Raw genomic sequence first — 22,768 nt, 5'->3', positions numbered from 1 at the left:
TTCTTATGCAATCATACAAGCCAATCAAAATGCGCTTTATATAAAATTTCTTTGAAATGCAAACGAGGCTACCAAAGCTTGTATTGCCTAGCAACACATTTTAAAATGGCCGCTGATGGCGGGAATATTTCGATCACAGTTTGAGGGGAAAATAAACTGAATCAAGGGAAATATTCTCACTTTTACGAGGCACAACAATGGCTGATGCTACTTCGACAAAGGAAGATTACCTCAAAGTTTGCGCTGAGCTGGGGAAGGAAGCAGATTCTGAGATTTTAGCCGTGTTGAATTCTGCAGTTGACGATAGTTTCTTGTGAGTTTTGAGTAAGCTTAAAAATTAAGCGTAAGTTATATTTAAAGGTTTTATTTTAACTACTTTTGCTAATAAGCTTGATCTTGGGCTAAATTAAGCTTATATGTTATTTTTTCGAAACTGGTGGATTGTAGTTGAAGGGCGCTTTACAAGCTACACCACAATGAATAACTTTACGGTTACCAGCAAACAGTAAACAGCATATAGAATGATCTTGGCAATTTACATTTGTCAAATAATAAATGTTGACGTTGCCAGTGGTTACCGTATGCAATAAGGCGGAAATTTGAAAGCAAACGCTGGTAGAAACTGTATGAAACCTAACACCTTTTAACCCCTTGTTGCTTAGTAACCTCAAAAATGTTTTCATTAATTAACCACTTTTATCCCCAGGGGGTTTGGTAATTGAGATTCTTTGAGTCAATAAATGGATAACTTGATTAAGATTATTGTATTTTTTCATCATTCTATTGCACGAGGCCTTTTGTTTTCTTAATCAAACTTTGAACATTTTATTTCCTGCAAAAAAGATCATTCAGATCAATCCATATTTCGTCATAATTGTTTAATAAATAGCTGAAAACAAATAAGTTATTTTATGCAGTAGCTACTCTGTAAAATGATAGAATTTTGGATCTCTATAAACTGTTTGGGAACATTCAGAGGCTTTTAAAAAAATGTGAGGGTCCACTACATTGTGCTGTTCCAGAAAATATCCATACTCCCCAAACAGAAGGCTTTTTGTTTTGCACCCCCTTTCCCCCAAGGAATTTCCAGTTTAGCTTCATACTTTGCTTCTAAAATTTTGACTTAATAAGACCCCCCTCTCTCTAGGAATTTCTGATGTCCTTCGATGGGGTGGGTATGGATTTTTTCTGGAAATGCACATTGTTATTATAGCAGACCTAGGTCAACCCTTTAATTTCAAATATTGATCAGCATAATATTCTCCTTACAACATCACAACTTGATCAAGTGCAGAGGTTGTAAGAATACAGAAAATGATCACTGAAACTAAAATGGCTTGATTATCTAAACAAATTGTCCATAACTGTAGTACTGCATGTAATACATCAAACACAAGAAAGTGTGTTTCATTAGGTATCCAAACACCGGGAAGTAGGTTGAAAAAACGAGGTGCAGCCGAGTTTTTTTAAACAACTTTTTATCACAAGTTTAATATTACCGATCATGTGTTTAACAAAATATTCATAGCTTAATGAGTATCCAGTTGACCTGTGACAGTTCCAAGCTTTTCATTTAGTGCATTTCATCATATAAATAATTCAAAAGATGACAACAGTTATCATGTGTCAACAGGGAGCCAATTATTGAGTTTGACTTGCATCTCCATGGCAACAGAAGAAATGAACGCAATGAAATGTACAGAAGAAGACTAACTGATGAGGTACATTAAAAAAATACTAAAATAACTGGATCATGTGTACTATGGGTGGTCTCGGTCGATACGTTGACTGATATATCGACCGACTATTGGTCGACTATCGACCGACTATCAACCGATTATCGGTCGCTACTTGGTCGATATATCGACCGATAGTCCACCGATATATTGGTCGACAGTCAACCGATGTATCGGTCGACAAATCGATGGGTATTTAGCGATCGACTGTCGGTGAAGTATCAGTAGATTGTGGGTCAAATATCAGTCAAACATCGGTCGAATATCGGTCAAGTATCGGTCAACTATCGGCTGAGTATCGGTCAAGTATCGTTTAGCCAACGTACCTGAAACAGTTATTTAACCTTAGTTCTTAGCGCTACAGATGTTAATTGTAATTTGGACTCGGCGTGATCTTTAGATAGCGTACCATACAGTTACCTTTATTGTAGATGAGTTTTCGATTAAGCGGAGAACTCATATAAATGGAAGACTAGATTGCAGAATACCAGGCCCACAAAATATCTTAAATAAAAAAACTTGCTACTATACGCAGTGCCGCAGTCGTCATAATTAACATAAAAACTGTATATAAACTTCACGAATAAACCTCGTTCTTTCATCCACTGCGAGAGTGCGGTTGCCTCGTCCCCAGTCACCCGCGCGATTATAAAAAAAGCAAGCGGAGAGGGAGTGTGGGGAGGGGAGGGGTGCAAAGAATGCTTGGTAGGCGAGGTAAAGCAGAGAGACTGGCAAATCCTGCATCCAAGATGGCGGAACAAGTAGTGGCGGATGTGTTCATGAGGCCTTCAAAAGGAAGAAATTCTATGCTGAGCCGCTCTTAATGTTAAAAAAAGGTCGATCACGGTATCTAGTAATGGCTAAATTATTTTTGTTCACTCGCCGGTAAATTTTGTGCGAAAGAGAGACGAGCAGTCTAGCTCATTGCAGGAGCTAGTGAAAAGTCTTGCGAGACAAGGTCCAAAGAAAAGAAATGACTTCTTTTTTATCCAACGCATTTTGGAAGATTTCGACAAGGCGTAATATATTTTGAGCGACATAATTTTGGGCCTCAAAATTATTAGTTGAGTATTGGTCAAGTATCGGTCAAGCATCGGTCAAGTGTCGGTCAAATGTCGGTCAAGTGTCGGTCGAGTATCGATGATCTTAGTTTATATCGGTCGACATATTTATTCGTCAACTATCGGTCGACAGTCGACCGATAGTCGACCAACTATCGACTGATATATATGACCGATATATGTCGGTCGATAGTCGACCGATAGTTGGTCGATATATCGGTCGACATATTGACCGAGACCACCTATAGTACACATGATCCAAATAACTAAGGGTTAGCCACTTTTTAAAATAGTCCTATTTGTAAAAATAGAAAATTTAATGTGTAGTTAGAGAAAATATCTGTACCCTCCAACAGAGGGGAATGGAAATTCCAGGGAGAGGGGGCAGGGTGGGAGTCTTAAAGGGCCAAAAAATCTGAAGAAATACAGTGTAATGAGAGTAAATCAATATTTCCCCTTCCCTCCCCTCCCTTCCCAATCACTCTCTTCCCCTTCCCTCTCCCCAAAACCCACGCTTCTCTGAAATAGACCTAGAAATATAGAAATAGAATGGGTGTGCACCTTGGGCAGTTAAGTAGTAAAATAATTATTCTAAATTCAGAATTTTTTCATGGTATATATAATAAAGTATAAAATATAACAGGAAATATTACTGCATAATTTTTTTTGATCTCCCTCAGGATGCTTCAATTTTGTATAAAACACTAAAAAGCAACACGTTTATCATTGGACTGGATCTAGGATACAATAATATTGCTGATAATGGTGCCAAGCTGTTAGGCCAGCTACTTCAGGTAAGTCAGTGAAGTTGCTATCTTGACTGTATTTTGATCCAATGTTTTCACGGATATCTCTTCTTAGTACTTTGCTTAAACTTGCAGTCAAGTCTCATATTCGTTATAGTCGTACTCATACTAGAATGTGAAGGGCTCTATATATTTTGCCTGATCCACTAATCTTTCAGCTGTCCTGTTGCATAAGCCTAGCTACTAGTTTGTGATACACATAATGTGCAGTTCCAGAAAAAATCCATACCCACCCCATGGAAGGTCATTGGAAATTCCCAGGGGGAGGGGGGTCTTAAAAGTCAAAATTTTAGAAGCAAAGTATGAAGCTAAACTGGAATTTTCGAAGGGGATAGGGGGTGCAAAACAAAAAGCCTTCCGTGGTAGGAGTATGGATATTTTCTGGAACTGCGCAATAAATAAAGTGTATAATATTGAGAAATGTAACAGCTAGCTGATCAAAAAATATTATTTTCAGTAGGTGCTGATCAACATGCTTCATCTACCTTCAACTGGGTCATTCCTGTTCTATAAATATGTTGTGACAATCACAAAATGTTTGTTGCTTTGCAGGAGACAGTTTGCCTCCAGTGGCTGGTGTTAAGTTACAATGATATTGGCCCAGCTGGTGGTGAAGCAATTGCCAAGGGATTGCAGGTAAGTCTTTTGTGACATACTTTTGTGTATGCATGCTTTATTTTTGTTTTTGGGTTGAAAAGCTTTAAATCAGTTTAGTTTTTCTTTACAGTATTTTGTCTCCAATTCATTACTATCGTCTACAACAGAGAAAAATTTAAGTCAATTAAACTGGTGAACCTGCCAACATTGCTGAATTTTCTCCAGGTTGGGAATTCTTTTCCTGACTCTCCTATAACAAATTTACACGAAGCAAATAAATCCCTTAGATGTACATGAATGCATTCATTAATGTCTTGAGCACATCCTAATGCTTTGTTCCATGAATGAAAAAGTCCTGTAGCTCTGTAAATCCTTCTTGTTTCTCGCTTTAATTTCTATATGTGCATGTTAAGTACCTTCTTAATGAACACCTGTCAATCCGGTAAAATTGAATGTCTTGAGTTTTTTTTTTTTTTGTTTGCCATTTCAGTAATAAACCAATGAAATATATCTCTAACACTATGAGATGAAAAAAAAAAAAAAGAAAAGAAAAGAAATAAAAAAGACACACACACATAGACGTACTACTCTTAAATAATGTACCTACATGTGAAATAAAATCTTATACAACAAGAGGTTAGAGGTAGCATTTTAACTGTGCTATTGAATTTGAAGCTTAAGTGAGTCCACCCAAGGTTCGAAAGAAAGAAAGAAACATTTCTAGCAGCTTCTTTTCCATCGTCGCAAAATTGACTGGAAGTTGCTATTATAAGTTATGTGCACACTGCTGTGATAATCCTGACAACTCAGTGTAGTTTATACCATCACTGTATCAGGTGAATGAGACTTTGAGCAAGCTGAGGTTAAATGGAAACAAAATAGACAACAAAGGTGGCATGGCGATAGCTGGAGCTCTTCAAGTAAACACCATGCTAGAAGAACTTGACCTGGCAGAAACTGATCAGGTAATAAATGTACATACGTACTAGAGAATCCTTTAGTAGAATCCGCAGATTATTAGCCTGCGTAGCAAGCGTTTCCGTGCTGTTTCGGAGCAAAGAAAGACCGAGGAACGAGATTCTCGGTTTTGGCCGCGCGAGAAATGAAACGAGAGCCCCTCCCCGCTTACTCGCGCCATTTTTCGCGCGGTCCTTGCTCGGAAACAGCACGGAAACGCTTGCTACGCAGGCTAGCAGATTATAGACCACGGAACACCTGACGGGGGGGGGGGGGGGAAGGGGAGGGAGAGGGGTGGTCAGGGGGAGGGTACCCTGGGTTAAAAGTGATGTGGACAGGGAGGTGTGAAGGAATTTTTGGGTTTGAAATTCACAATCTCTGTATTTTTTTTTTTGGTAGGGAAATTTTGGCTGTATCTTTTGGGTAGTTTCACTTTACCAGGAATTTTTAGCGGTATTCAAAAAAAATAAATAAATAAATGGGAAGATTTGCAGTTAAAAGTTGTTGGGGTTCGTTAAGCAGACGTTAAGCTACAAAAAGCGGACGTATACACATGAACAATCCATTTTTATTATTGTTCTCTAATGTCTGTGAAACATTATTTCCCCATCTCCACATAACTCTTGTGGTTAGTTTTGAATTTATATTAATATGAAAATGAATTAACATGCAATATATTTTTTTGCAGAAGATAGAGAGTATCATTGCAATGGCTACAGTTCTAAATTTCAATAACACATTAAAAGCAATAAATCTGAACAGACCATTACTGTTCACTCGTCAGGTGAGTGGATGCATTAAAGTACTGCAATTGTAATTAGCTAGAATAGTAATTAACCTTCCACAAACACACCTCTCCATGGCCAGTGCTATTAAAGTGGATACTCAATCATAGGTTACAACTTACGTGAAGTTTTCTCATTGTTAGGGATTATCCACTCCTGATACCGTTTACATTCATAAGCTACAGACCACAGGTAGTGCAAGCCCCAGGGGCGTTTATGAGACCTTTGTAACTTCAAGTTGAAATTTGAGTGTCATGATGAGTTATGCAATGGCATAAATTATAAGGGTCTGTATGGAAACTTACGAACGTGTTTAGGAGTCAAAAATAAAGATTATGAATCGAACAAAAATTCCTAACCTTGACAGTGTTTGTGTGGCGTTTTTTGGGCCGTTTCAGCGCGATTCCAGTGAGTTTTAAGTTTGCTGTTTCCTTCTCTATACAGTGTAACTATGTAGATCAGACCAATTTTGATAAAATTCTAGCTTGACTACCAGGCTTAGGGGAATAAAATAAAAGAAATAAATTATTCATCTTTGAGCCTCAATGTAATTGCTGTTGTTTTACTCCCCAAAGCTTAGTATAAGCCAAATACGAATGAATGTTGTATTGGCCTTGCTAAAGGTAAAACACCACTCGTTGTTGTGTCTTATGGTGCTTGTGGTGGGTTCAACAAAAAATTGCGAAATGTTTATACAAAAAATTAACTTTATCTTTAGATGGACAGCCACAGAGGCTCTTTACAGAAACACCTGTTATGCTGTGATACATACATATAAAAAAATTGGAACAAAACTAAATTGTCTTAATTAGAGGTATCTACAAAAATAGATACATGTATATCTTTTTCTTACCTCTTTTCATAATTTGGAAGATTTCATTGAATAAAATTTAATTGCCATTTATATATAGGACTCCTTTCCAATTGACGAAAAACTGGCCTACCTAGATTATTTGCAAGGAAAATTAACCGAATGAGCCAGCAAATCAAATCGTTTTTAATTCCTCGCTTTGCTGGTTTAATTTCCTTACAAGTGTGGTACACAAAGGCTATCACCTCTTTTGTGGTCGTTTTGTTTTGTTTTATCATTTCTTCAAAATGAATACGTCTAGCCATTGATTGATTGATTGATTGATTGACTGATTGTTGTTGATTTGATTGATTTTAAATTTTAATCGATTTGTCTGATTGCCAAAAGTTTTCAGGCAAAATCACCATTTTTTTAATTGTGCGTTTGTCCACTGAGCCCTAATCAATTGCTACCTGCAAGCCACTCTACGATAAGCTGTATGATGTAAGGTGATAGTAAAGTTGAAGTTGACTTTCAGCATGTTCTATGCACTCCCCCCCCCCCCCCCCCAAAAGAAAAAGGAGAAAAGAAAAGAAAAATATATTTATTTGTACTAATGTGCCTCACCATATACCTTAAGAGGTCAAAAGATTTAGTCTTGGTGCGTTTTCAAGCGCTCTGTACAAATTTAAATGTATCTCGTTGTTGCTAGAACTGCATTGGACATCTAACCAGAACGAAACTTGAAAACACTCATCATGTTGATAAACAACAGAATGTAGCTTGTTGCATGCAAGATTTTAATGTTTTAGGTGCTTGAAATGCTGTCTTCCTCAAGGCCTTAACATCCCACATGAAAGGACTGCACTAGTTACTGCATCTTAAAGGCGAAGCATCACGCAAATTTGCTATCATTTCAAAACCCAAAAATGTTTTTCTGTCAGTGGAAACAACGAAATAATTGTCAAGTTAGTTATAAATTATCACGCCGGTGCAATAAAACTGTCGATTAGTGCATGCCTCTGGCCAGAGACAGAGTAGGTCGGAATGGATTGAAACTTGAAAAATGTTAGGCTAACGTTTTTCAAGTTCTAGCAGTTTTGTTTCCAAAATGCGCTAGAACAGATCACAAGCTGTTCCTTTCAAGAGTTGAGTTGATTTCTTTCCTCTCGTCATTCTGGAATTATTGAGCAGCTGATTGAACGTCTTATTTCATCATTTTTAACAAAAGATATATTAAAACCCCCATGATACTTCCCCTTTAAGGCTTATAGAGAATCACTTTTTTCCTGTGGAATTACCCATTTCCATCCATCAAGAAAATTTAATTGCAGTAAACATTCGGTCCTTGTGATTTGTTAATCTTGTTTGAATTTTGTGGGACAAGTGATAAGCACTTGTTGCTTCAAATTGCACTTTTTTCTCGTTGTGTACTGTTGATGTTTGAATCCCTGTGATAATCAATCAACAGCAATTGCCAACGTGACCAGTCCGTCATGTAGACACTACATGAAGTATGCCCCTGCAACTTGTTCCAGGGACTACGCTGTTTGTGTTTATCATGTATGTGACTTGTCGTATGGAATATTCTCTGCAGCCACGTTGTAGTACATCAACATCTTCATGTACAAGGATAACTTGCAACGGGATAAATCCATTACCGCAAATATAAAAGGAAAAGGGAAAAAACTACCCAATTAAAATCACTGTCTAAACTAACTAAATCACTGTCGGGATAAAAAAACTGAAAAGAACTGAGGTCGGTCTTGAATACTGTAGCGTTCATTACGGCTCAAAACACTTGACACACAATGTTCATACAAGTCAATTATGAGATCAATTTGCGGCATTGACGCTTTTAAAAGATCACCCAAGAGTACTTTTCAGCCGCATATATTGTAAATACGTAAAATTGTTATATTAGGTTTATTGTGATTAGTTTAGGAAGTTTAATTTTATTGATTGTACACGACCACATCTGCTTTGCTGAACTTTTTGCTGAACGTTTAATCGTGTTTAAATAGATAATCAACAGCAGTTGCCCTCGCGGCCACTCCGTCATGTCAACCTGAATACAAAATTTAATGTACTTTATTTGTACTTATTCAGGAGGAGACTACAGTTCACATGGCAAAAATGTTAAAGGTGAACGTACGACTGCGTGAGATCCATCTTTCACACTATGACATGCGAGACTTTGGCGCAGCGAGATTGAAGGAGCATCTTGTAGATAACCTGATGCTTACCCACCTAGATTTAAACAGGTAACAAATAGTTTTCATTTGATCTTTATACTCACTCACCCAGGACTCGTGCGTTAATTCACCTTGAAAGTCAACGAATTTGAAAATCAAAAGCAGTCGCCCTTTTGCCACTAACAATAAAATAAAAAGACGAATTGATACTGTAATCAACCAGGTCCCAGTTGTTCAAAGAGCGGATAACTCTATCCAGTGGATAAATCGCTATTCAGCGGAGAAAAATGTACTCACAACTAATACAATTTATCCACTTATCTGCTGGATAAAGTTATCCGCTCTTTGAACAACTAGGGCCAGATCAAAAACAGACAAAGTGGTTCGAACTGAAAGTGCAGTAGTCGCGATGCACAATCACATCCTCTTAAGCTTAACTCAACTGTTTCAGCTTATGTTGTTTTCCAAGATGTTCATGCACTGCCGTGATTGAGGTCAGAAACATGTAACCATTGTTTGAGTCTTAAACATCATAGTTTAAATGTGCGACTGACAGATGGAGTAAAAGTTTTTTCCTTCTTCAACACAGCAACAACATTACAAGAGATGGAGCAAAACAGCTGGCTATTCTGTTGAAGAGGAATACTCCTCTTGAAGTATTGAACTTAGCGTACAACAGAATTGAGGACGACGGAGCTGTTGCATTGGCTGAGGCTTTAGCTGCTTATAATACCAACCTTGCTTCGTGAGTATCTTGTTGTGGTGATCGTTTGTTGGCAAGGTATTCAGTGAGTTAGGTAGTATTTTCTCGCTAGCCCAGAAGTCTTGTGGTACACTCACTGTATCAGTAACCTGGTCTGTCATTCAGTCAAGGTTTAAATAACTCAACAAGTAGCACATCTAAATCAGTCCCTCCGTTAGTCAATTTGCTAGTTAGTGATCAAGAGAATCAATCGGTAACTTAGAAATTCAGTCGTTTAATCATGAAGTTTAATATCATATAGAAAATCCTCCAGGATCCTTGAGATCCTTCAAGGTTTTCAGACTCACCAAAGGTCATTAAAAACAAGGATGTTTCAACGACCCTTAAAGAATCTCTTCTCCATTGAGAATTCTTGTAAAACTACTGGTTGAGATCCTTGAGGAATGGATGAGGATGTTGTAAATATCTTTATATTCTTTATATAAATATCCTATGAAGAGAAACGATCCTAGCAAAGATCTTTGCAAGGATCCTTCAAAACCTTCAAGGAATTAAATGAGCATCTTTAAAGCATCTTCAAAGGATTCTCTGAAGGGACGTCTTGTGAAAATCTTTGCTAGGATCGTAAGAATCAGTCCTTGAGTATTTGATCACGATCTAATGTAACATTATGGTGGTGGTGTTTCATATGCCAAGTCTGTTTGGCTACTGTGTTGTTTTATGCCAATTTGGTTGACATTTTATTGTGGCCTTCTAATTGCAATTCAGGACTAGAATTAGGTTCACCACCACACAGAATGACATGTTGATTGATAGTCATCATTTTATATTGTTGATGTGAAACAAATGTTTTGCGATTCTACCAGGCAGCAACTTAAGAGGGTTTCCTACATGTAAACCAGTCACCAAGGCAGACAGTGAATCGACCCATCTCTCCACATGTACGACCCATCCGGTTAATGAATTGGTCGGTCGGTCGGTTGGTCTGTCGATCAGTCATCAGTCAGTCGGTCGGTCGGTCGGTCGGTCGGTCGGTCGGTCGGTCGGTCGGTCGGTCGGTCGGTCGGTCGGTCGGTCGGTCGGTCGGTCGGTCGGTCGGTCGGTCGGTCAGTCGGTCGGTCGGTCAGTCAGTCAGTCAGTCCGTCGGTCGGTCGGTCGGTCGGTCATTCATCAATCGTGTCACAATACTTTTTCCCATTGATTTCCAGATGTTGCTTGTCATTTTCTCTACAGGTTAGTGATTTGTAGTAACAACATAGCCAGTGAAGGTTTGTGTGCAGTGGCTAAAGCAATGAGAAGTAATGGCTCACTGCGCGCGGTTTATATCTGGGGAAATAAACTTGAAGAACCAGCGTGCAAGGTATGCCTGTACTTCTCAAACGTAAGAAGGTGGAATATTTGTTCCAGCCATCCAGATACATCATAATGTATTTTATATTTTAAAGATACAGTATGTTTTCTGATTGGAATTTTATGCGAACTCTAAAGTTCAAGGCTGAATCTAAAGTTGTTATAATTGCTAGTTTACAGGCATTCCACTTAGAATTAACGGGAAAGAAATAATAATCAAATGGGACATAATTTAAGGTGCACTATTAATCATTTTTTCCCTGTAACATACACTCGTTTATACTTATCTTTTGGTAGAGTTTGTCTCTCTGTGTACCATTATTGATTAAAACCTACATTGCAGTCACATGATAAAGAAGTTAATATATTCTTTTCAGGCGTTCCAAGATCTGTTGAGTGGGCCTGTACCCCGTCTTGATCCCAGTGAAACAGACGTCGAGCCGTATGTTGTTGATGGCACGGTGTATTTAGCGAGACTTTCAAGTCCATTTTAGTTGTAACTTTAGTACAATTTTTTTTCCGTCACGGTGAAGTCCTAGTAACAAATAATGTAAAAAATCTCAGATTCTGTTTTATAAAAAAAGAAAAAGTGTAAAAAAAAGTGTAATGTTATCAAGTGATCGTACTGCTCAGTCGCATTACCATCGATTTTGAATAGCAGTGGCAATGACAATGACTTCAATAATGTACAAAGTTGAAAGATAGAAAGACTTTCAAAGCATAAAAGCTACACCCCAGGAAATTCTGACTCAATAACCTTCACTTGCACATATCAGTGCATAGTCACTTAAATAATTATATAGTAATAACTTTATTTAAGTGTCCAAGTATTCAGCACCGTAGTGCTAATTGTGGACACTGGGAATGACTGAACCAAACACGTAAACAGAACACTTACAGAGCGTGGCCTGGGATTTACAAACAGGGCTAACGTGAAATAAATCCAATGGGTGGGAGTGGGATTTGAACCCAGTACCTGAGGATTACAATTCCGGCGCACTAACTACTAGGCCGCACCGCCTCCATATGGGCTTTTCCTTTACCAACTCATTGGAACAGCATTGTACGGCTCAATAGATAGCACAACGGAAAAGCACCATTCAGGAGCTTTCTATTTGGATGGTCACACTTCAGAATTCAATCCATGAACTTCAAAATTTAGAGTGACAGTGACTGCTGAAGAATGGAATAATTTGCAAAATGTTGTGTTCTATTCAATTCGCAGAAGATTGAATGTTTTGGGCTTTTAAATTTCTGTATTTTTAGTCCAGTTACGTGATTGTACATTAAACAATTGCCTGGAGCTGTGTTTGAAAAGTAGATCAAACTTTTTCTGTCATTGAAATGCAAAACAATTCTGGGTCAAATTTTTATGAAATTGAAAAACATGGATTGCGATGTCATTTTAGGTCAATTGACGTCACGTCCATGACAAATGTCCTGCCTTTGTTGGCGCCTCTTTCAAATCCATTAGCTGCTGCTCAATGACTTCCTAAAGGCCCGTTTAAACGGTTTCAACATTTGACCAGCATTCGTTCAACAAAAGTTGAACGGATGTTGGGCAAATGTTGAAGGGAGTGTTCAAACGGCTTCATCACCATTCAACATTTTCGAGAACAAAGGAAGTGTTGTATGGATGTTGAATGAAAGTTTAAACCGATTTGAATTTGATTAAATACGCTTTCATGATCAACAATGTTGGACGACCTATTGAAACGCCCCCAACATTTGGTTCAACTTAGTGTTGAACGCCTGTTGAACCAAATGTTGAAACCGTTTTAAACGGGCCTTAAGACAATCAACCAATCACGTTCCTTGTAGTCGTTGGTTGTTCTGTTTTGCTGCCAGTTTTGTAAAAGAAAATCGGTTCAACAAACACCATGCAATCTTATCTGCTCCAGGTATGCAGAAAAACAAAATGGCCTTTAAGGAAAAATTTGGAGATGGAAATGAGAGAGTACTCCATGGTCAGTCTTTGCCTTGACCTGCGAGATTATTTTTTCGTTTTCCAGTCAGTGTATAAATCCTCTTAAAGTGCCTAGGAAGCCAAAATTGTTTTTGTGTAGTTATGAAATTTGCACTTTGAAATATATGATTCCGACGTTTTAGAGCGCTGGGGTAAAAATTGCGGATTTTACGAACGCTAAAAGTTGGGCTATTTTGCTCTCAAAAATGGTCAGAGGACTGGGTCGAGTTTTATGTTGAATTCCAAGTTGTGACGTCACTTTGGTGCCAAAAGTTTGTTTACTCTCATTCTGTTCTTGGCGCCCAAAAAAGATTGTAGAAAGAGTAAAACATGGCTAGCGAGTCTGTGAACGATCGATTCTGGCAACTCTCTTTGTTACGGACGCCAGCCACGCAATATCCGTCTCGCTGTCGCTTATCTTTCTTCTCTTCCGCCATGTTGAATTGCAATTCTTGGCACCAATGTGACGTCAGCGGTTATTGTCACCTGGCATTTTGGCCGCGCAATTCGAATACCATTTTTGAGGGCAAAATAGCCTAACTTTGAGCGCTCACACAATCGGCAATTTTTACCCCAGCAATCTCAAACTTTGAAATCGCATGTTTGAAAAGGTAAATTTTATAACCACCTAAGGACAATTTTCGCTTCATAGGCACTTTAAAGCCGCGGCCACACGAGCGATTTTTTGCTCGCGCAGGTGATGCGATTTTTTCAAATTTTGTCGCGTCGCCAGCGCGAGATGAAAATCGCACGTGTAGCCACCCTCGAACTTGCGACGCGACAGGTGAAAAAATCGCAAGAAAAAAGTCGCCAGAATTGAAATTTTCGCGACAAAATCGTAGGGACAGCGCCCGTGTAGCCACCCTGCAACTAACCCTCGTCATCCGCAATAGCTCGGGAAACGCCGGGATATCAACGACTGAAATTTCCGTCAGAAGTTGATGGTAAGTCCTTGTTCCTTTCTCTTTGCGAGACTCGGACGGACCCACGTTGACCTTTTCTTAATTTTCTTCTTCCTTCGTTTGCCTTTTTATCGTCAAGAAGAAGAATGCAAATAGGCGATAAAACAATATCTTCGTCCGAAAGGGCCATCCGCCATGTCTGTTTATAGCGCCAGGTCTCTTGAAGTATGCAATTCACGCGGCTTTCAACTCGCCAGAATTTGTCACTCGTGTAGCCACCCTCTCGCGCTGGCGACGCGACAAAATTTGAAAAAATCGCATCACCTGCGCGAGCAAAAAATCGCTCGTGTGGCCGCGGCTTAAAGTGGCATTGTTCTCGCTTTGAAATGCAAATAGACTGCATAAACCTAGTTTTAACACGTCTATATTGACGTTTTGCCTCTTGGCCCAACAGGACCTGATTAGGCTCGCGTAGATATTTTCTCCTGGGAGCCAACATCTGGTAGGGTTGATCAGCTTGTTCAGTTGTTTTAGATAGTTCAGTTGGCTGAGATGGTTCCGTTGATGCAGGTGGATCACCTTGTTCAGTTGGTTCAGGTTTGTTCGTGTTCTTGAGTGAGATGATTTAGTTAAAGCACAGGTGAGTGACACTGGTTCAGATGGAGGTGCAGTTGGTTCGGTTGGTCCCAAGTCGGTTCAGGTGGATTTTGTGGGTGAGATAGATCAGCTGGTCCAGGCTGTACAAGTCATTAGGTGGTTGGGGGAATTGGCTGTTGATTTAGGTGGTTCATTTGACTGGAGGTTCAGTAATTCTGTTGGATCGATCAGCTTGGTCACCTAGTTCAATTCTGTCATCGGGTTCAGTTGATTTTGTTTCTTTAGGTGGCTCACTTGGTTCAGGTTGTCCTACTCGTTCAATTATTTAAAGAGGCACTATCAAGGGAATTATCCCATCATATGGTGAAAATATGCTAAATAAATAGTTAAATTACTCACTGGTGAATTGTTTCCAGATCACCAATGTGGTGAAATAAAATGAATTTTCAAGAACGAATCAGAGACGATAAGTTATTTTCAGTTTTCAAGTTTGTAGCCACTTCCATCTTGGCCATCCGAAGCAAATCGCTCTAACAACAGCTTTCTTAATTTTTGCGGATGATGTTATTGGCTATAAAGACCGTGAAAATTGATTGGTGTTTCGATCCACCTTCAGTTAGTCAAATGTCTTTGGTCTATTGTCGGTAAAATAGGTCGGCTTGTCTATTGTTTTTTTGTGGATGTTATCAAATAGTCTCTCGTAGTTGCAGGTGGTCTTTGGCAGCGGCTCAGTGGCATTTGCTCTAAGTTAGTAAAGCAGCTTTCCAGAGTGGTTGGTTGATAGTTATCCCTAACACACTTGGCAGAGTATCAGTCGATTCTGTGGTTCGTTTATAAAAGGTTTTTAGCATTATAAGAGCGAGCAATCTGGCAATAAAACTCCGTAGGTTTCCCTGTAAAAATCCCCCCACCCCCCTCTCCTGTCTGAAATAAAATACTAAGATGAGTGCTGCATATCACACGCTCTGTTTCCTTGGCAATAGGGTAAAGAAACAAACAAACAATGAACTGTTCTCAAATGGGTATGAGCAAAAAGGCTTACAGCCACTCTGATTGTTGATGCAAATTAAAATAATGTGTGGCTATGAGCAAAGGCCCATAGCCACATCATTACAAATTCTGCAAAAAGAACTTAATATATCCTAAATTTGCAAATAATGATTTTGCTCAGTTAAGGTGAGGACAACAAAAACGCCAAAAGCATCGTGAATATTAACATATGCTCTCTCACCCAAAGGAAATGCAGCACCTTATGCAAAATAAAGCCATGGGATAATGTTATCAACAATAAGGCCAAATTGAACGACTTGCAAACAGACTTTTGCAGAGGCGGATGAGTAAGACTTGTACCTTTACTAGACACTCTAGACAATAGTTAAATAGTAACGACTTGGAACCTAGATTTTCAAAAATTTCCGGGGAAGCATGCCCCCGGACCCCCCTTGTAAGAGCGCCTCCGGCGCTCAACAAACACCCCTATCTAACCCTTACCTACGCGCCTGATATATGCGCGTCCGCTGTTTTTTTTCTGTTTAATATGACTCGTAATCGTTGATTGGTATGCTTCTATCCATATTTTGTTAGTCAGATCTGTATGTGTATTATATGTTTCTACTCGAAGGGGAGTAATTTCACTTTAAACATTTGCTTGATTAATTTCCTTGATTTAATTAGTTCCTTTAAGAATCTAAATGGAAATTTAGGGTTTGCCGTTGCCGTAAACGTGTTGCTATCTATAAAACGTTTCTTTTTTAAACGAGAAATCTTTACCTAAGCAGAGCACGGTAACTTTTTAATAGTACTGTAAAGAAATCACAGTAACAATAGCGTTTTGCTAAAGTTAGGAGTATGATTTGTTTCTGGTTGGGCGGGAGGGGTGGGGGGGGGGGGTCATCAGAAAAAAAATTGTTTCTGCTTGGGGGGGGGGGCCATGTGGAAAAAAATTGCATGCTGTGGGGGGGGGGGGGGGGTCATACAGTTTCGTAGTGGCAATTAACCAAATCCCACCAGCCCCCCCCCCCCATGCTCATAAAAAATGAACGGTCCCTAGGGCTGCTGCCCTTGCTAGACAGCCTTAAGCATCAACATAACTTGATAACAGCTCATACATGTGCTATTGAAGACGGAATCGAGACTGCTGCCCTGAATTGGCCAGCTAAATTTAACAGATGGATATACTAAGGTGAGCGCAACTGCCCCCCTTGTTGTACAGTCCCGATCATCAAAAATTCATGAATAAAGTATACACCAGACAAAAGAAAAAAAGAAAAACACTGAACCAACATACTTGTGGTACGATGAATAAAACTGCTACGCTTGCCAGGTATCCTCAGTCACTGAACTATAGCTAATTCTGAAATGATAAATGAGACTTCTTCCTCTACTAGACAGCCTCAACCAAGGTGATCAGGGCCCAGTTATTCGAAGCCGTATTCAGCTTATCCTGGGTTAACGTTAAATTTCTTTTATGTTAAATTTCTAATCAATGACGATTCTTCCAAAAGATTTTTGTTCCTCAGTTTCTGATTGACTCTTTAGCATTATCTTAAAATGAGCCCTTAAAAACAATTTAAAACGCCTCTGAAGGCAGCCCCGTAACGGAAACTATCTCCGTTGTATCGAGAGGGGTCAAGCCCATAATATTTAATTGCTTGGCAAAGTAGGTCCGCAAACAAAACCTTAGCTACAGGAGTCCCTTGAATTGTGAGAAAAAGAGCACCTCCAACATTGCCTCGCAAAGCAAGGTAATCAATATAATAACTGAACTGGGCAGTGTTTGTCCTGACGGTTGACTACTAAAGAAAATAGGCAATGGTTAAAGCCCTGAAATGTGATATTTAAGCCAACAACTTCCTTAGCTGTGTTTGAAAGTTTAGTAAGTTGATGAATTTGCCAATTGGAGGCAGGAGCCTACGTTTTAATGATTTCACCAACTCGTCAAAATGCAAAAAAAAAAAAAAAAAAAAAATAATTTTGATCACATTGCTCGGTATAAAGAAATCTCAGATTGTGAGCCAGAAATTCGAGAGGCAGAATCCAGTAATCTGTGGAATATATGAAGAGTGATTAGCAGTCTGCAATCCAAATGATGGCCAATCTTGTAATGTCCTTTCAATGTCTGCGAAATATAGAAAATTTTCCCTGGGTCAGGAAAACCCGCAAGCTAATGTGAGTACCCAAACGCAGAAACAAAGGCGTTAAACGTGGAAGGGGCATAGTGTCTATCAAACAAACAGGCTATGAAAAGTGCTGAGGTAGACTGAAATATATCATAGAGGAAATGGTTTTAACAGTCTTCAAGACTAAAAAAATCATGGCGTAACATAACATCGTGGTTCTGTTGACCAATCAGGTCAATAACCAGAGGCGATTATACCATAATTTATTATGATCCATAATTTACTTGACTCTGATGATAACTTCAGCCCAAGTTGCCGAAACTTCAGTCAGTGTCACCTCATAGTCCTTCTCAGGACTAAAATCATGTCATTAAATTGCCGTTTTGATGTTTATCTTGGTGAGTTGAACGCCGTTTCTTTGCTTACTGTCTTATCGAGCAGATATGATCTATTATTAAACACTGAATAATTGCATAATGCAATTCAAGGGATTTGATTCGCTTAGCGGCCATGGTATATGAGCCATTACACCACGGCAGAGAAATGGCGACCATTAAATTGTTTTCTGGTTATTCTTGCACAGCGAAATCAGTGAGATCTAGCAATATTTCTTGGTTGTTTTTAATAAAACAATTATTCCACTTACACTTGTTGGATGTGAGATGATGAACGCGCGTTCGTGGAATAATTTTTGATCATACAATCAGACAAACAATAGACAAACTGATCAATAATAGACCAACGGACATTTCACCAACAAAATTAGGATCGAAACGCACCAATCAATTTTTTAAGAATGTCTTCACGACTAATCAATAAAATCATGGCGTAACATAACCTCGTGGCTTTGTCAATAACAGGAGACGTTTATACCATTTACTGAAGACCATAATTTACTTGACTCTGTTGATAACTTCAGCTCAGGTTGTCGAAACTTCTGTCCTTCTCAGTAATACACTCAGCTGGATCATCATAATTTAGATACTTCAAAAACTCATTAAGTAAGTAAAACCTTATTTACACAGGGTAGCCCATTCAGCTCTAAGGCTGGTCTCCACAGAGGCCCTGCATCTTCAAAAATAATTTACATCAAGAATTTTCATGAATTGTTTCATTTAAAATGCCTAATAAAAATATATTACTAGGATATTAGAACTACAATACAAAGCCTGAAAATACAATGCAAAATCACATTCAAAGCCTAAAATAGTAATAAAATATCAAATTTAAGATAAAAAGAAATGTCTTGCTCGGCGGCAGAACGTTTGAATGTTTTCACTGTTCACAATGTTTAAAGGGAGTTTACTAAAAATTTCTGCGCCAGTAAAAAGGAAGGTCCTTTTCCTAAAGTTTGTTTAACGTTTGGCCCATTGAGCCCATTGACCTATCAAATGGTCGATAAAACATCACGTGCAGCGGTTTTAAAACCCGATAAAACCTCCTCCTCATTAGTATGCGGCGTTTGATGTTTTTCTCGTATGCTAATTTCCAACGTTCACAAAAGCATCATTGTTATGAACTCTCTAGACACACGCTTTTCCAGCAATGTTTTTGAAGCCGTTCAAAATACTCGCAGCACGTGTTTTATCGGGTCTTAAGCCCCTCGGCTGCGCCTCGTGGTTTTAAATCCTGATAAAACACTGCTGCTCGTGTTTTAAACATTACTTAAAGTTATCGGTCCAGTTTATTCGTTGGAGATAATGACGGTGGTACTAAGAGCTGGCAAACAGTTACAGTTAAGACAAGCATAAGCAGCCTTTTATTGTCGTTGATCAAGTTACATTACAGAAAAGACAATTACTCATGAATTATCTTAATTACATTTTCATGGGCTTCAACTCTGCTATGATGTAAAGCAACATAGAGGAAGTTAATGCTTCATCTGATGTTAATAGCATGTTTATCCGTGGACATGAAACCAACAAATCTATAGTTGCCCATATTGGCACGCCTTGGATCAGTGATGTAATGGCCGGCGTTATCATATTGTGAGGCACGGGTTTCGCCAGGTTTATGAGACCATTTTCCGTCGCTATCCAGGCGGTACCAGTGGAAATCCTCATCTAACCGAAAAGACAGAAAGAAACGAATCGAACGTTAATGTCAATGGAACGGGGAAGAAGGAATTGCTTATAGCATATGTACTGGGCTTAAGGTACACGGAAAACTTGGGAGTGAAAGGAAAACTAGAGGGTATATAAAAATCGCTAGGTTTAGGCGTCATAATGATCAATTTTCTGTTGGAATTAAGCAACGAAATTTGCTCCTCTCCGTGAGTCTATATTGGCATGTATCTAATGGCTATCAAATGGCTGAACATTGTTTATCTGTGTGCCTGTCTGTCACTCACTGATAGCCAGATTTTAGTCTGCGTGTCGGATTTTCTGTCCCACGAAATCTTTTCTCCAGAATGCTCCTGCCAGATACAGTTAAATAACTTCTAATAAGAGTATTTAATCTTGGTTACTAACCTGGGTCAACAACTAGTGCCACAAGGTGGCGTGGTCCTTCGGGGACTCTGGGAAGGGGGTTTTGGACAAAGGGACCTTGAGGAGGTCGAGGGACGTTCACGACTTGCAAACCATCATTTACAGCACCAGCTTGCACCGCTGCTGGGGTCATGTCCAAATCATAATCATCCACATCTGCAATTACGCCACGTGCAAGGTCATACGCTCTCCCCGGTTGTGCAAAGGTACCGGTAGCTTTGTCATTCGCATAGTTGTAGCAATTGTTATTTAACAGTCTACCACGGTTTCCATTCCACCAACTTGGGAAATAGTCGGGTGCAAAGCGTTTTGTGACCTGCACGTCGGCGGAGACCTTTCCTCGTTTGATCTCCTCTAAAACGCTCGTCAGTGTGGCTTTTGGTATGATGCCCTTTGGCATGGTACTCAGTAGAAGCTGCTGGAGAGTCACCGTGTTTGGACCAACAATTAGATCCGATTCCGTCTTCATCGTATCTTGAACTAGGATCCCCTTGTAGCCCAACCGCGCTGGCATGTCTTCGGGTCGGTAGGTAAACTTGTCATTTTTCGCCTTCTGTAATTGTGTAACTATTTGCTTGTAACTTGGATCAGTCGATGAAATCTTCCACTTTGGATCAGGACGGCCAGAAAAGACAGCCAAAGTTACGGTTAAGTCCCCTGGAGGAAAACAGAAAGCATTCAGCTTGAACTTTAGCCAGCTAGCTCGCGTCTCGTCAGTTAGACTGCTCGATTAAGTATTGCTATAATTTTTGAATGTCTGATAATTCTAAAACAAAGAAAATACCTATTTGTCTAACGGCGTTGCCAAATGCATTTTAATGGTTATTAAAAACTGGAGCATTAGATAATGCATTTCAGAAGTGTGTGTGGTTTAGCGGCCTTGAGATAATTAACGGCTATTATCACGGCATGCCCGACAAATAGCGATCATTTAATCATCTGCTAAGTACAGTGTAGATAAAGACGTTTTCTTTAAAATGAAATCAGCAGGACCTGGGAGCTTTTTGGATAAGGGACCAGCTTGCTGGATATAGGATGATTAAAGGAAACTCGGCATCACGCACTTCGTTGACTATCAAAGCATTCCATATCCGCTCTCATGAAATAATTATCAAATTTATGCAATGGCACGCATGAAAAATAACTTTATTTTAGGTGTCAATGTATTTAGTACTGAAAGAAGTTGTAATTAAGGACGGTGCCTACTATTGTTACTGCGCATACGTTCTGCGCATCTCGAGATACTCGGGTTTCCTATGGGTGGTGCCTGCTATACAGAAATATTTTTGCGCGGTTTAAAACTATGCGGAGAAGGCAGAACGTAGCAAACGCTTTTGGTATCTCGAAAGAAAATTGGGGGTAACCATGCATTTTTCAGAGATAATAAAGCTTCAATTTAGGAAAAAATCCCATACATTGCTTCATATTTTGGCGCTTTTTGGAGATATCATTGCTTAGTTATCTCTGAAAAATGCGTGGCTACCCCCAATCTTCGTTTTGGATTCCAATAGGCTTTCCTAAGATCTGCTTTTCCCGCATAGTCATAAACCGCACAAAAATACTTCTATATTAGTAGGCACCGTCCTTAAGACCCTGTAAATAACTCAAAGAAACATTGCAAACTCAATGCAATTCTTTAAAAATCCCAACTGCCAGACGTGGCTGTCGATATCAAGAAGGGACTTCCGTGAAACAATTTCATTTAAATAGTCAGAGAAAGGACTTGAACCCTGGATTTACGGATTGCAAAGTCCGCGCGTCCGACCTCTCAGCCATGCCACCTTGCTGCTAGTAAAGAAGAAACTAATGGCACTTATTAGCAAATACACCAACTCCGAATGGCTATATTATGAATGGACTATAACAAGTTCCTCAAGTTAGGTCTCTTAAGGCTTTAAAGTTTAAGTCACACATGTGTAGGAGACAGCTATTGGATGAACACAAAGCTTGTGGGGACACACTACGGGTTAGAAAATCTCATTGGCTTACATAACTAGATCAACAAACCTGAGACTCCATCAAGAAGATAGATTTGCAGCAAGGCAATTATGAAAATGGAGTAGGTCACCATATCTCAAAGTAAGTTCCTTCTGTAAGGAGAGAAAGTAGGAAATTACGCTTAAGTGGAGGCGGAGGGAAGACATACTGTGAAAGATGGGCTGGGCAGATGTGGAATGCGCAGTAAAGGTTACCGTATACCTTTAGAGAAGTTCCGCGTCCAAGCGAAGTAGCGCTTCCGGTTTTAACTATAGATACCTAAACCCTTATATCAAATTAAAGCTTATAGAGCTCGCTATCAAATTATATTAAGAATTTTGAAATAAATTGAATTGCCCAATTTTTAGTACTGTCTCTCGAATCAATCTTTTTATAGTTGAAGAAGAAAGTTAAAAGAGCTAAAACTCAAAGGGAATTATTTCGCTTGCCTTCAAATTTGGACAGTAGCTAGTTTAACATATAAACAACAAAAACGGGTCTACGAATTTTTTCTTTCGCGACTGTTAGCGATTATTGTGCGATCACTCCACGTACATTTTTTATCCTATTTCGAAAACGCTCTGTAACTTTTCACTGCAATTGAATGTGTTAACGAGTTACAAACAATAGAATTTAACCAATTAAATGCTGTATTAAAACATTACGATGTTTTAATACCTATGGCTGTCATGCTACAGAGAAAGACTTCTTCCTTCTCCGATCTGATACAAATAGACA

The 22,768-nt window shown here is 39.1% G+C and overlaps 2 protein-coding genes across 2 annotated transcripts; one reads left to right on the top strand and one right to left on the bottom strand.

Moving 5' to 3' along the window:
* The first annotated feature begins 42 nt into the window (after positions 1-42).
* On the top strand, positions 43-12,283 carry LOC146473682 (uncharacterized). The gene is made up of 10 exons (XM_085117729.1): positions 43-313; positions 1,634-1,721; positions 3,478-3,591; positions 4,156-4,239; positions 5,037-5,165; positions 5,846-5,941; positions 8,842-8,996; positions 9,517-9,672; positions 10,864-10,990; positions 11,358-12,283. The coding sequence occupies exons 1-10, from the start codon at positions 198-200 to the stop codon at positions 11,472-11,474; spliced, it is 1,182 nt and encodes a 393-aa protein (XP_084973855.1). The 5' UTR covers positions 43-197; the 3' UTR covers positions 11,475-12,283.
* Positions 12,284-19,307: 7,024 nt separating this feature from the next.
* LOC146473681 (uncharacterized) lies at positions 19,308-22,143 on the bottom strand. Its single transcript, XM_085117736.1, has 3 exons — positions 22,061-22,143; positions 20,036-20,710; positions 19,308-19,627 (listed from the first exon to the last, which is right to left on the bottom strand). The coding sequence occupies exons 1-3, from the start codon at positions 22,122-22,124 to the stop codon at positions 19,443-19,445; spliced, it is 924 nt and encodes a 307-aa protein (XP_084973862.1). The 5' UTR covers positions 22,125-22,143; the 3' UTR covers positions 19,308-19,442.
* Between the last annotated feature and the right edge of the window lie 625 nt (positions 22,144-22,768).

The sequence above is a fragment of the Pavona decussata genome, unplaced genomic scaffold (genome assembly GCF_977016875.1).
Source record: "Pavona decussata unplaced genomic scaffold, jaPavDecu1.1 SCAFFOLD_92, whole genome shotgun sequence".
Classification (NCBI taxonomy): Eukaryota; Metazoa; Cnidaria; class Anthozoa; order Scleractinia; family Agariciidae; genus Pavona; species Pavona decussata.
This window is presented reverse-complemented; position numbering and strand designations above follow the sequence as displayed.